General features: G+C 39.3%; 1 protein-coding gene across 1 annotated transcript in view; it reads left to right on the forward strand.

The window, feature by feature from the left end:
* LOC132826136 (protein CC2D2B-like) overlaps positions 1 to 16015 on the forward strand; it is a 247723-nt gene that overhangs the window by 175307 nt on the left and 56401 nt on the right. The window contains exons 26-27 of the mRNA XM_060841783.1: positions 5795 to 5904; positions 9214 to 9310. Coding sequence (XP_060697766.1) covers positions 5795 to 5904; positions 9214 to 9310 — 207 coding nt within the window. The remainder of the gene's footprint in view (positions 1 to 5794; positions 5905 to 9213; positions 9311 to 16015) is intronic.

Consider the following 16015-nt stretch of genomic DNA (forward strand, 5'->3'; position numbering starts at 1 on the left):
CCAAACATGTGGTCTCTGAAATCTGACTTACTAATTTCTCTTTAATCAATATTAGCAGTCCTCTCACTTCATGCCCAAAAACTAATTTAAATGGATTGAGTTTGGTTGATTTATTTGGTGCATTTCTGATGGCAGAAAGTACAAATGGGATTCCCTTATCCCAATCATCTGGATAGTCTTGACAATAAGCCCTCAACATGGTCTTTAATGTCTGATGCCACCTTTCTAGCGCTCCCAGAGATTCCAGGTGGTATGCAGTAGAGTTGAATTGTTTTATTCCTAAGCTGTTCATAACTTTCTTCAATAATATTGATGTAAAGTTTGACCCTTGATCTGATTGTATTTTGTGGGTTGTCCGTATCTAGTGAAAAATTTGAGTAATCCCTATACAATTCTTTTAGCAGTGATATTTCATAATGGAAAGACCTTTGGAAATATAGTCGACACATCCATTATAGTTGACAAATACTGATTCCCACTCATTGTTTTAGGTAGGGGTCCTGCACAATCAATTAAGACGCTTGTAAATGCACAAATAGGTATTAAAGGTGCGGGTTTTAGTACTGCCTGCGGTTTTCCAATTACTTGACATGTATGACATATCTGGCAAAATTCAACTACATTCTTGTGCAGTCCAGACCCATTAAAAATGTTTTTGTATTTTGCTTGAGTTTTTCTCACTCTTAAACAAAACCCACTGGTAGCTCATGCACCACTCGCAACACTTCCATTCTATAAACCACTGTCAATGAACTTGATGAAATTCTGTCCATTTCTCATCTGCTTGCATGTGGTTCCCATTTCCTCATTAAGACATAATTTTTAAGATAATAGCATTCAAGGATACATTCAAATTCTTTTTTCTGTGTATGCCTTTTGATACAATTGCTTTAAATTTCATTTTTCTGCTGTAACTCAGTTAATTTATCTGAGCTAAAGATTTCTACTTCGTTAGCTATCTGCTCCTGGTTTTTCTCAACCATCTGATCAAACAGGGTCTCTGCTAATTCCACTTCATCTTTCTTATCTGTACTTTTTGATCTCTCCTGTTTCAACTGGTGATTTTGTGATCTTGTTATCACAGTCAGGAAAAATCCCAGGACATGTGTCCTGCAATAGTTCCACTGGCTTTTCAACCACAGTAGACAGCACTTCTACCTACAAACCAGCTATAATATTAGTAAGGACAAATTTTATTCCTAGAGCTGAGACTTTGTCCAATACACCTACCATGACTTTTCCACTCTTCACTGTACACTCAAACCTCACCTTACATAATTGAGCGCTTCTTAAGTCACTGTGAATTCCCGTTACTAGTACCTTTTCTGGCAATAGTCCTTCAGAGGTACATATCTCCTCATCTTTCAACATCTCAGACTGAGAGGGTTATGTATCTCTTAATATTGTAACCTCTTTGCTTGCTGTTCCTGGTCTATGGCAGTAAACTTCACTTTCGCAGGTACTTGGGGATCTCGATTATCCGAACGTGATGGGCCGGCACTATTTCGTTTGGATAATCAATTATTCCATTAATCGATTAAATGCCTTTCCTCTGGGGCTCGGAGTTTTTAAAGTCTGCTCCCTGTTCAGGAGACTGCAGCAGTTTACAGCTCACTAGGCCCCGCCCCCAACCCTGTGCAACACCACCCCCTCCGACCAACACTGTGCAACATCGACCCCCCCCATCTGCAAGTTCGCTGCCTGCCCCAAACCTGTGCAAATCCTCCCCCCTTCCCCCCAACCCCAACCCCATGCAACACCTCCCTCCGCCCCCAACACAGCCCCCTTGCCCCCAACCGTGCAACACCTCCCCCCGCCCCAAAACCTCTCCGCCCCCAACACCACCACCCCACCCCCAACCCTGTGCAACACTTCCTCCTGCTCCCAACACCGCTTTACCACTCCAACCCTGTGCAGCACCTCCCCCAACCACAACATCTACCCCTATGCCCCCAATCCCATGCTACACCTCCCCCTACCCTCACCTCCAACACCATTCCCCACCCCAACCACATCTAACACTGCCCCCGCCCCCAAATCCGTTCAACACCCATTGCCCCACACTGCCCCCCGCCTGCCCCCCAACCCTGTACACACACACACACACACACACACACACACACACACACACACACACTTTTACTGCAATGTTTTACAGGTTCCACCTTTGCCCTGTACAGGACAATGTTGGAGAGATTATGTGAGAAACGGGGGTTAGGGTACACCCCTCTGTAGAACTCCAGGGAAAGTGTGAGGAGAGAGAGAAGGCGGGCAGTCAGTCATTTGGTGACAGTGCCTATTTAGTCACTGTAAACCAAAGATGTGATCATTGTTGGAAACATGTCTTTGATGTAATGTTTCCATCGGGACCTCGAGATCTCCTTCAGATAATCTGATTTTCGGATAATTGGTATTCGGATAATCAAGGTTCCTCTGTATACGTTTTAAGAAGATCTGACACTTCCTCCTTAACCAACCTCCAAGCAGGTTGTACTTTTTGGTGCAACTTTCTAGCCTCCATTTTGCTTTCCATTCCCACTCCAACAAAATTCACTGGCTTATCCTATGTTCCGACATCTGTCTTCCCAATGCTTTTCCTAACCCACCAACACTGTGATATCACATGGCCTAAGTTACTGCAGTGAAAACACCAGAGCTTTTTAACTTCTCTTTCCCCTTCAAGGGTTTCCTTTTTGCCCTGTGGTAAGTTATCCTTATGATCTTCACTGAGATCCACCTTTCAAAATTACTTTGTTTAAACCTTTCAGACTCAATGTAGGTTTGAACAGGGTCCTTTCTTAGATTCTTTAATGTTATTATAGGCTTCTGGCACGAGCTCATATGCACTTAAGATGGCTTCCTTCACCTCATCATATGTCCTTGATACCTCTGCTGATATCAATGTGAATATCTTACTAGCTCTACCTAGTGTTTGGATCAGCAAAGTCCACATAATCAATGGCCACTGCATTTGGTTAGTCACCTTTTCAAATGAGATGAAAATATCTTGCACATCCTTCCCATCAAATTTAGGCAATGCTTGAATATATTTAAACAGATTCTCACCAGGTCTTTGGCTACCATAGATTGGCTCATCCTCACTCTCCTACTCACTAAACTTACCTTCAGCTTTCATATCCATCCTTTTGCGCTGACTTTCCTGTTTAAGTGCCAATTTCTGAAGTTCAAATTCCCTCTCTTTTTCCTTTCCTCTCTCTTTTTCTTTTTGTTCTGCTAAATTGATTTGTTCTTTTTATCTATCCTCTGCTTTTAATTGTAATTTACACTGTTTCATTTCTGTTTTCCTTTCCTAGTATTTTGCCTCTAACTCAAGCTGCTTCATTTTCAATTAGATTTTAGCAACCTCTAAAGATTCTAATGGTGTTTCCAGCAAATTTAGATGCTGAGCTATTGCTGTAATTATCTCTCCTTTCCTCATGGAAGGAGAGAGCTCCAGCTCCAACTTGTCAGCTTGCTAATTCCAGCAGCTTGGCCTTAATCACCTTTTGCAAAACATCCAAGGTCACTCTTCCACCCCCACAAAATCCCTAGAGCCATTGCTATGCCAAGTATTGTTTAAACCTGGATTCAACACCCAGGAAAAAATCACTAATACCTACTACACATCCCCTTCAAGTCCAACAACACCATTCCCAAATCGGAACTATAGAACAAGTCCCGCAAAGAGCTTCCAGTCTGTTATGGACCAGGGCAGACCCTCTCAAACCATTTCAAGAAAGTGGCCCAGACTCTAACTTTTCTAGTTGTTTTGAACAAGTGTAATGTGGATATTCCAGGAGTGATGCAGCTGGTCCAACCACTTAGTAAACAAAACAGAACTTATTTGCAAGATTACTGAATGAAACACAAACAAAAGAGAACAGAATATAGAATAACTTAATCTATCCGAAGACCCAGCAGACTATTCCAACTTAATGATGCTATTCCAAATTCCTGCAACATTCCCCATAAGCATGCCTTGATAAAAAAGGTAAAATCAAACACAGGGTTTTATAGGTGAGAGAGAGAGAGAGAGAGAGATAGCAGAAGCATTCAGCATGGAGCATCCTTTTCCCTTTAAACCTTGACTTTTTGGAATCGCTTCTTTTACCACCTCTGAAAAGAAAAGTCAAGTACAGCATAACCTTGTTAAAGGAGCAGCAGCATCACAAACTGAAGAAAAGAACTTGCCTGAACTCATAGTAGAATAAGATCTTCGCAATCAGCCGCATCATTTGAGTCTATAAACATGCTACTAGTTGTCAACTTGTGTTGGGTTTGTATTTTGTATTTCTTCCTTGTCCATACAATATGTTAACAATGCAGAGAATCATTCTAAAATATGGACACAAGTATGGAAAGTAGTTTGTCAGAGTGTTTAAAATTGGTTCTGGATTTATCAAGAAGTTATGTTACATGATCAAGAATCCTGCCAGGAATCACCCATCATAGTTTTTACTTATACATACATTTTGCAGCATGTTTCTGAGATTGATGACCATTGCATGGAACTTTTGATTTAATTATTTTGTAGCAACTCTTTATTGATGTTATTTTTGTTTAAATGTAGCTTGGGTGAACCATTAATGAATTACATTTTAGTCATATTATTCTTTTGTGATATTCTGAGATGGTTGCAATCACACAGTCCCTGTGCATTTTCTGAAATAAACCTTTTTAATCTGTATCTGCTTCAATTACATATTCATTATATACTTTTGTTGACAGTCTTCATCAGTTGGCATCCAAAGTAGACAGAATTCTACTCCTTTGCGCAGGCATCCTCCCAGATGTCTGGAACTAAAAGTTCTCAGCAGTTTGTGCAAATAAGATACTGGGTGACTTGTGAGATACTAGGTTATGCAGGTATTTCCAGGATACTTTCAATGTCATGGCTGACTCTCAGAAGCCAAGGATGAAGAAATTCATGGCCACTGTGACATTAATGGACACAGGCAGGGCAGGATATGATAATCTGCACTGGCTTGTGATGCTAATGTTTTTTGAAAAATCCAGGTAGTTTTGTTTTAACTGGTAAACTCTGTGCAGTTACTATCGTGCCCTCATCTTTACTCATGCATTCCTCGCAACCATGGTTCTGCTTTCCTTGTGGAGAATTTTGTTCTTCATGCCATTTACCCTGAAGTCTGAAGATCATGCACCCACTGTCAGCTTCCTTGCTTGCTCTGAGGTGGTTGAAAACCTTGTTCCTTCCTCTTATGCCTTCATCCTAGTGTTTAATGAGTACCCTCTCCTCAACCTGAGCAGACCTAAAAGTCTGTATGGCATTGTCTGAAAACCTCTTTCAGTAACTCTCACTTTTTTTGGTCCTACCTAATTTCTTGGGGTTCCATAACACGATGCCTACTATGTACCCAACTTCTTCTGTTCAGACCCTGTTGTAGCCCTTGAACCCACAAGAAAATCTCAAGCTGTCCCTCTATGAGCCACCAACACGCTCCTTATCTAGCTTAGTTAAATGTGTTGTGAACTGGGCAGGTTATTGAAGCAGGCCTTCCCTACTCTGATGACACTACCTGACGCCAGGAGTGTAAACAGAAAACTTGTACTGAATGACAACAGAAAATTGCCTTTACATTTCATTACATTAAAGACATTATAATTAATAAGATATATTAAGTTATTGCTGTTTGGATAAAGTCAATTCACTGGAATGAATACATTCAAAATTAATTTTGCAAATGTAGAGTAAGGAAAACATCAGTGAACTTGCATTTGTAGACAATTGTAAACATATCTATGGATAAGTAAACTGTATTTTTATCTTGCATAGATTCAAGTGCAACCATTTGTTGAAGTTACCTTCCAGCAATCAATGTATCAGACAAGTATTGCTGATGGAACCCAGCCATGTTGGAATGAAAAACTTGAAATGGATTTCAAGTAATTTGTTTAAAATTGTTTGTTTATTCGGTGCACTAAAGGCGATATATAAATATTAACCCTGAAATCTGTATATATTTTGCGAAAATCATTTTGAGATTTTACTCAGATCAAATTGGTTGATTGGTTTCTCAAATTCTATCATTAGTTTTCAATCTGAAAAGGGACAATTAAATATAGGTGCTATTATAAATTGTAATATCTTAGTAAGATGAGCATCTCATCAAAGTACTTACTTGAATAAGCAGATAATTTGTCATATGGTCACAGCTTGTCGTTTAACACAGAAACAAAGCCAAGCAGCTTTTCATGATTGTCAGCATTATCAGTCAAGGGGGTGGACATGCTTCTGTTTGGCACTATGCTACATCAACCTTACACATCTGCCAGTAGCATATGTGGAAAATGCACTGCATATACATCAACCAAATGGTTTAAGACCAATGGCCCTCAGTCAAGGGTTTCATGAATATGAGGCATTCTTCCTCCAGGCATCGGGTGGTAAAGGTTTGGCAATGGGGGAGGCCCAGGACCCATGTCCTTGGGGGAGTGAGAGGGGGAGTTGAACAAGGATAGAATCACAAGGGGTCAATGTGGATTTCACCAGTTTCCTCATTTCCCCTCCCCCCACATTATCCCAGTCCCAAGCCTCCAAAACAGTCCTCTAGACCTGTCCATCACCTTTTCTACCTATTTGTTCCATCCTCCTCTCCAACCCATCACCTTATCCTTTACTTTCATCAATATATCGCATTCTCAGCTACCTTATCCCCAATCCCACCCCCCTCCCATTTATCTCTCACCAACCACCCCCACCACCCCCACCCCCCCCAACCAGGCCCACAAACCGCATTCGTCATGAAGGGCTTATGCCCGAAACATCGATTCTCCTGCTCCTAGGATGCTGCCTAACCTGCTGTGCTTTTCCAGCACCACGCTCTGAACTCTAATATAGGCAGTTCACAATTTATAAGCAATCTCAGAATGTTAAGAAGCAGCATTTTAGAAATGACACATTAGTTAATTAGAGAAAGAAAGTGTACAACTGTGACAATTGGAGATGGTTCACGGAATCAGGCTTTTGGTTCAGTATGTGTCAGTCTTGTTAAAGTTGTGAAGGCTGCACTGTGGTCTCTAGCCAAGTGCCTGGTTCTTCCTCTTTGTCTTCTATTCCATCTTCCATCTGGAGAAAACAGCTCCCTGACAAGGACTGCAGTCCACAAGGATTGCCTAATGAGGACTGCCCACTGCTCCTGAGAACTTGGTGCTATCAATATTTCTAGGAGCTGGTAGTTTACACTTTTATCAGTTATCTGAATCACTTTGACAATGACTATAGAGAAGCAACTTATGATTTCAGGTGACTGTTTTCTTCTTGCACAGCTCCATTTGAATATTAGAATCCAATGCCTCTAAGAACAAAACTTCTTATTTTCCAAAACACAGCATAATGAGATAGTGTCATCAGATAAATATTGTGTCATGTTTGTAGAGGCTAGTTATTACCAAACACCATTAAATGAGGTTTCAAGTTACACAGGAAATCCTAAATATGGAATACTAAAATGTTTTTAAGGGGACCTCAGTTTTGCACAATGCTCAGCCATGTAGGTCCAATGTAACCAGGGGAGAAACGGTAAGTCAGTTGGGGAGCTGTGCATAAATCATCCAAGGGTCTTAACAGCCATCAATCAGGGCTGTCTGTTCAAATTGGTCAAGGAAGGGAGGAATACTGGAGAATTCAATTTTGGGGACTGGAGATATCATGCTGAGATGCAGAGGGGATAACAATTGTGAAGAAAGAAAATTCATCATATAAGTAGGGGGAGATGACAGTGTATGTGATAGAAAGAAATAATACAGGAGGGGCTGATCATCAATAATGAGCACCACTCTGGCTTCAGTGGGGAGGCAGCGCACTACTCTGTCTGGCATAATGATATGGGGTCAGTGGGTAAAGTGGGGAAATCAAGAATTAAATTAATCGGGTTGAGTGGGATCACAAGTCTGAAGGGGTTGACAAGGAGGGAAACTAAGAAAGAAATACGAAAAATTGAGGGATTCACCTTGAATGCTAAGGTCTGTGAATCACTCTGTCAAGTATAACTGATGTCTCCATTCATCACTATCCAATTAGCAAGTGTTCAGTGGAGATGAAAATGGCTGCCATCACACCTATGAGGGAGGTGGTTTCAATGCTGCGTGATGTGAGGCCCTTCAAAGGGCAATATCATTAAACAGGCATCTACATAGTGCAGGTGAAAGAAACCTGCAATCTCAAGATGCTGTATATGAACCTTTCATATTGATCTACTGAGTGGAGTATAATGTTGGCCCCAGGCACTCTCAACCATACCAGGAAACATCACAAATCAATCTGACTAATGGCTGTGACGTATAGGCAATGTGTTGTGGCCTGGGAAGATTCAAGCTGGTTGCCAAAGTAGCAATCACCTTCCAAGGTCTTATAGACTGCACGTGGTGCAGGAGCTGCTCACTTCACACCTTGGACAATAAAACATTAAGTAACATGAAGGATGGTTTGCCTTTGTGCCTTCATTCCTGCAGCTAAAATGACATTTTCTCACAAAGCAATGAAAAGTGAATATATATTTACAAATATGTGAACATATTTACAATGAAGCTCCCATGCTACCTTTATGTCCTCAGAGTCTTCTTCATCCTTTTTATCTTACTATGTCTCAGTATAGTCCTGGGTTCTTCAGCTGGGGTGGAGAGGGCCCGCCCGATACTGGAGCTTGTTGGCCTTGGAATACTGCTTGGGTGATCCTGATGGTGTTTGTGTCAAGAGGGAGGATACAATGAGCAGAATGCCATACAGGCATAGTGAATAATTAATAATGTGAGTTTCAAAGAATAACAAGGGTAATCTCTCTTGGGCTCACAGAGTGAAATCATTTGGGAAATTTGCCAAAATTGACACAGAATTATTTTCTGGTAAAAATTCAGCCCTATGCATACACAACTTCAGATCTTAAATGCCATCTTGAATGAGAGTTAAGGTACTTCCTCAGAGTTAGATCAGTCGACAACATGGCATACAGAAATCTATTGCATCTCCTCGATGTTGGTCATTAATTACCAATTGCAGATGTCAACAATAAGATCCATACTTGTTCCTTTGTTCAAAGAATGATGAGTGAAAAACGAAGAATAAATGCAAAGAATAAACATTTCAATAATGGCAATGAACAATACTTTATTCAAATGGTCATATAGCTACTTAAAAGGTAGATCTTAAATGAAATAATTTTGAATTTCTCTAAAACCCTATTTTTTTAATTATAGATCACCTAATGGAGATTACAACAGTGCAGCCTTATGCAAAATGAAGGACAAAATATTAATTAATATATTTGACAATATAAGTGTTCCTAATCCAGAGGTAATTCAATAAATTTTGAAACTGCATCATTGTCATTAGTTGTAGCTTACTTTATTTAAAATAAGTTAGTTTATGGTTGATCTCCAGGAGTGAAAATAAGTCAAAATGGTGGTTAATAAGTATCTTTCATTCTGAAAGCATGTAAACAGCACAGTAGGTTTTGTGTGTGGGTCATTGTTTGTCCCATAGTGCTACTCAATATGTATAAAATACAGACTCACATATCAAGGACAGGATATTAAAATTTATTGGTGAAAAAGATTGTGGAGAGTAGCTTAACTATAAAGACATTAGATGACTTCATAGGGTTAGTAGATTGGAGAGATAATAGATAATTCACATTTTGTGCACAACAATATGAGGTGATACATTTTGGGAGAAAAATAGATAAAATAGAATATTTATAAACAGTGAGAGGACTTCTAGCTTGAAAGCAGCAGGATGCCATGGTAAGTGAGACAAGCTTTGTGTGGATTAATTCAAGCCTGAAATGGGACAGTATGGATTAGAATAGTCACGACTGTCTGGTTGAGTGAACAACATGCTGTTTATTGAATTGCTGCAAAACCTTACAGATTAGGAGCACTCTAACCTCATGTCTGTCTCCTATCAGCTCCCTCTTTACTCTGAACAAGTCACTGCTACGTCATTATACTGGGTGGAGTTTATTGCACTCAATTATGTACTAACATTTTGAGATCCTTTCAGAAGAATAGGCATTCCAAAATGGAGATACACATTCTCCAACTTTTACCCATATAATATGAAGGAAGACAGTTTCATCAGGGCTATCATTGACAGCTACAGGGTGGACTGTGGCTACAGTGGAACTTGGCCAAGCAAAGCATGCCTGCAAACTTGGAATAAAAGCAGAATATTGTGAATGTTCAAAATCTGAAACAAACACAAAGAATGCTGGAGAAACTCTGCAGGTGTGTCAGCATTCTGTGGAAAGGGAAACAGTTATTGTTATGAATCCGATATGAATTTTCTTCAGAACTTTTGTTTTTCTCTCTCCACAAATGCTGCCAACATTCTTGATAGTTATGTCTCTAACTTTCCAAAAGCACTGCCTCACTTCACATTAATTTACCACTGGGCAGCTGTCTTCAGCAGCTGTCCTGTCCCCAGTTGCATGTGGAAGTTGTAGGCAAATTGGAAAAATCAAAGTCGGAATTCAGTTTTTAATTAGTTCTATGCCCAAGGCATTGCTAGAGTTATTATTAATGTTCATCTACCTCCACTGTGGCCCTGCCAAGTGCTAGAAATCTGGCACCATATGACTTGTCTTTGTCATTTTCCTGAACAGTTAATCATATTCTTTCAATCTCAGTTTCAAATGTACCAATTGACCTAATATAAATTTGCATTTGTGGATGGGAGTTCCAAAGTATTACAGTCTTTGTGTATAGAAATGTTTCCCATCTCACTTCTGAATGATCAAAGTCTATTTTATAAGACAATGTCCCCAGTTTCTGTTAATATCTTCAAAAATTCAATCAAATCACCTTCTAAATTTCAGGGATCACTAAGTGTTCCTGTAACTTCTTTCTGTAATGTAAACCTTGGAGTTGGTAAATCTTTGCTGTATTGCATCCAAATTGGTATAATCTCCCGAAAGTCTTGTTCTTAGAAATGTTCACAATAATCCAGGTGCAGGCTTTGTATCGCTGAAGCATGACTTTTATCCCATTGTATTTTATTTTTTTGAATATTAAAATAAGCATTACCTTAGCCATTTTAATCAATTTCCATACTTATACATGGCATTTTAATGATTATGTAACTTGGGCCCCCAAATCTATCTGGACCATCACTTATTCTCAATTTTCACCTCATAGAAGGCACCCTTCACAATTATTTTCAGTACAAAGGGGTTGGCTTCACATTTGGTTATAGTGAAATCTATCTTCACTATTTTGCTCATTTGTTTAATCTCTTGATACCTCTTTGTAAGTCACATTTCCACCTACCCTGCTCACAATGTTATCCATATTTGTGTCACCAATAAATCTGGAAATGTGATTTTATTACAACATTTGAAGAATTTCAGCTTTTGGGAAGTGGAATTCTATTTTTTAATGTTTTTCTAATCTCTGTTCATAATGTCAGGCACAGGCCCAAGAACAAAATCCTGATACCAGTCCGAACTGTGATGCCATTACTTATCCCATTGGGAGGGAATGCTGCTAACCAGTTGATGCAGTCACATGGTTTAGTAGTTTTGGTGAAGGGAGCAATGAAACTGGTTCTCAACTGCTGTGGTGAATCAGCACTAATTTTCTGAACATCATTATTTTACTTTCTGCTTGTTGAATTATAGCAGCAAGCAGCCCTAAGCATAGTTGACGTATTTCAAAAGATATTCAAAAATATCGCACACCCAACATGTGCTACGATCAAGATTCTCTGGATATTCAGTAAGATTTATTGCCAATTTTCAGTCACGATGGACTGGTCATGAAGGAGTTTGTTGGGGCCCCAGGATAGCTCAGTGTTGCTATAAGGCTGTTGGAAAAGCTAAGTTACTATTATGAGTGAATTGTTGAGGATTAGGACAAAGAAGGAGTTATGTTTGTGTCTGTGCATGCTGGGTGAGCGCTGGGGATCATGAGGGACTAAGGAATATCCAGAACTTGGCTGAAACCTACGTGTGTACTTAAAATAAATTTTTTTACAAAGTGTTGTAAAAACACAGATTTTTATTCTTATCAACACAAATGTGCAAATTTTAATAATTATATGCTGAATGTTAGTGGACTGCCTAATTGCAGTTTTGTTTTTGTGACATGGCATCATGTTAATCTTCAAGTTTTTTTTCATGTACATTATATTTTTGTTAATCTATGATGTGGCACTTATGTGGCTTTTAAAAAGTACAAATATATTACATCTATTACTTTAACCTTCTCCACTGTTCCTGTCATTTCTTCAAATAATTCAATAAGATTGATCAAGCATGAAATTTTTACTAACAACTCATATTTTTTGTTTCTAGATACTTAGATTCTAGATTCTGTTACTTATTGAGTAAAGTTTCCATTATCTTTTCACCTGTGTCAAATTAGCTGGCCAGTAGATTCATGGACATATTTCTTTTTCATTCTTAAAGACTGACAGTTTACAATGTTGAAGGTGTTCTGCACTGCATACTGTTCTTTTTGGGGTTACCAATTATTCACCATCACTGACTGCATTAAAAAGTCAACTAAACATATGATAGTTGATTCAGAAGTAAGTGAAATCATATACCTCACAAATATAAATAAACTGACCTGTAGTTTCCAATCTATTGCATTAAGTTTTTGGTGCAGATCCTCTGAAACCAGAGAATACAGCGCATAAGACTTTGGTGGATATAAAATATTATCTCAGCAGTCAGTTTCCTATGGAGATATTCACTATGTCTATCCATCCTTGGTCATTTTTTGTCATCCTTTGCCCTTTCTCTCTCAAATTTCACTCTTCTACCGGCGTCAATAATTCTGACAGTGGATGCACTTTGCCCAAACTTAAAATAAGATAGAGGTAAAATTTCCCTGAAAGCTATAATTCCAATTCTATGACCATGGTTTGAACTTTGGAAAAGATTTGGCATGTCTGTCAAATTTGGCCAAAGATGAACTTCTTTGGATATGAAGATTGTACTTCTGCACTGAACTACATTGGATACTGATTTGCTGCCTGTTTGTTATATATTGAAGTAACTTTGTTCAGCTTATAGCCCTTTAGTCCTTGTTGTAATTTAGTTATTGAAATTGAAGCATTTCAATCCCATCATTAACCTGACCATCAGTTGTATTGTTTTGTTTTAAGCTTCAGTTACAATCTGTCTGTTCCTGAGCAGAGGTTTGCTTCCAAGGATTGAAGTACAAGCCTCCACTATTTATCAATTTTATAGTGACCTCTAACTTTGCCATCATCATCACTGGCCTGTGTCACCTCCTAAATCTTCATTGTCATGGAAGTATCTACATTGATGTGTCATTATATACCCATGCCTCAAATACAACCTGGACTTCACTCACTATGCCTCTTTTCTGATGCTGCATTCATACTCCTCCTCACTTATGTAACTGTTATCCCACAACTGGATCCCTAACTTTAACTCCAGGTTATATAATCAATCTCCACATCTCCTTCCAGAATGTCCATTCACTTGGAAACTTATTGTGGCTGATTGTATCAACGGAATCCTGGCTAAAGGGTGGTTACACCTTTACCCTAAATAAAACCTGCCTGGGTTTATCCACCATTTGCTCCATCAAACTGCTTTGGTGGCATGGATCTTATTCTCAGTCGCATCCTCATTTGTTTCACTAATTCTTTCGCATTTTCCCTTTTTTGAGCACCTCAGCTTATTTAAGCTCTGCCCTTTGCATTTTTAAACCTCATTATCTACTGTCAAACCAGATACCAAAATGTTCTTATTTAAAACCAAAAGAGAAAATGCTGGAAAATCTCAGCAGGTCTGGCAGCATCTGTAAGGAGAGAAAAGAGCTGACGTTTCGAGTCTAACTGACCCTTTGTCAAAACCTACTGAGATTTTCCAGCATTTTCTCTTTTGCTTTCAGATTCCAGCATCCGCAGTAATTTGCTTTCATCCAGTGTTCTTATTTAAATATTTTCTTTTTTATCCATAATAAGTGATCTCTCATTCAAGGTGAATTCAACCTCTAGCTGAAAATAGCAGCATCTGAGTTGATTATCCGTTCACTATTGCTTAATTTCTACACCCATGTGATTTCTCCCAACGTATATTATTAGTTATCCTCAAAGAGAATGGTAAATTCTAAAATGATCTATGAATTTCCCACTGATCAAATCAAAGAATGATGTGACAAGATTTCCCATTTTAAGACTTTTGTTGTAACAAACAAGTTGAAATCAACATCAACTAAACATTATGTGATATGCAGCTAATACTCTAAACTACAGAAAAGGTATTCACCATTAATGTTTTTAGCACAATTAAAAACTTCACATATGTACATTTCATCGCACTCTCAGCAGAGCTGTAATTTTGTACATGAAGATGGGAGACTGATTAGCAAGGTTAGATCTCACAGAATACAGGGAGAACTAGCCATTTGGATACAGAACTGGCTCAAAGGTAGAAGAGAGAGGGTGGTCGTGGAAGGTTGTTTTTCAGACTGGAGGTCTGTGACCAATGGAGTGCCACAAGAATCTACTTTTTGTCATTTACATAAATGATTTGGATGCGAGCATAAGAGGTACAGTCAGTAAGTTTGCAGATGACACCAAAATTGGAGGTGTAGTAGACAGCGAAGAGGGTTACCTCAGATTACAACAGGATCTTGATCAGATGGGCCAATGGGCTGAGAAGTGGCAGATGGAGTTTAATTCAGATAAATGCGAGGTGCTGCATTTTGGGAAAGCAAATCTTAGCAGGACTTATACACTTAATGGTAAGGTGCTAGGGAGTGTTGCTGAACAAGGAGACCTTGGAGTGCAGGTTCATAGCTCCTTGAAAGTAGAGTCACAAGTAGATAGGATAGTGAAGAAGGCATTTGATATGCTTTCCTGTATTGGTCAGAGTATTGAGTACAGGAGTTGGGAGGTTATGTTGCTGCTGTACAGGACATTGGTTAGGCCACTATTGGAATATTGCGTGCAATTCTGGTCACCTTCCTATCAGAAAGATGTCGTGAAACTTGAAAGGGTTTAGAAAAGATTTACAAGCATGTTGCCAGGTTGGAGGATCTGAGCTACAGGGAGAGGCTGAATAGACTGGGGCTGTTTTCCCTGGAGCATCAGAGGCTGAGGGGTGGCCTTATAGAGGTTTACAAAGTTATGAGGGGCATGGATAGGATAAATAGGCAAAGTCTTTTTCCTGGGGTCGGGGAGTCCAGAACGAGAGGGCAGAGGTTTAGGGTGAAAGGGAAAAGATATAAAAGAGACCTAAGGGCAATTGTTTCATGCAGAGAGTGGTACATGTATGGAATGAGCTGCCAGAGGATGTGGTGGAGGCTGGTATAATTGCAACATTTAAGAGGCATTTGGATGGGTATACAAATAGGAAGGGTTTGGAGGGATATGGGCCGGGTGCTGGCAGGTGGGACTAGATTGGGTTGGGATATCTGGTCGGCATGGACAGGTTGGACTGAAGGGTCTGTTTCCATGCTGTACATCTCTATGACTCTATGACTCTACTCCTTGCTGCAACAAGATCTCTTCTTATTATCTCATCATACTTATAAGTGAATAGATTTCCAGTAGCAAAGCATCCTCTGGTGATCTTTTGGTCTTTAAATCTCCACAAGCCTCAACTCTTTCAAAAGAGGTTCTGTTCTCACCAGCTCTCTGCTTGGTGGTTAAACCAAACAAAACACTCCTTTTTCTTTGCTTGTCATAGCAACACTTGTTTGCAGTTTTAAGGACATAGATAATGCAGCTAAAGTTACTGATAAACTGACAAGAGGGGCTAAGGAGCCGCTGTCCTCACCAGAAGCTCCCTTAGAGGCGCCATAGTATGCAGAAAGAATTTGGTTCTCATGCTTTTCAAGACATTTTTCTCAATATTAATCTTGAATGGAGACTTTTTTTAACTTCTCCTCCATTCCATTTCTTGATTCCTGTGCTATAGGAAGCAAAGCACAAATCCTGTCGCCCTCTGTCCTGTCAATATTCTCAGAATCTTTTACAATTCAAGAAAAAAAACCTTTTGTTCTCTAAATGCCAATG

The sequence above is a fragment of the Hemiscyllium ocellatum genome, chromosome 22, assembly GCF_020745735.1.
Source record: "Hemiscyllium ocellatum isolate sHemOce1 chromosome 22, sHemOce1.pat.X.cur, whole genome shotgun sequence".
NCBI lineage: Eukaryota > Metazoa > Chordata > Chondrichthyes > Orectolobiformes > Hemiscylliidae > Hemiscyllium > Hemiscyllium ocellatum.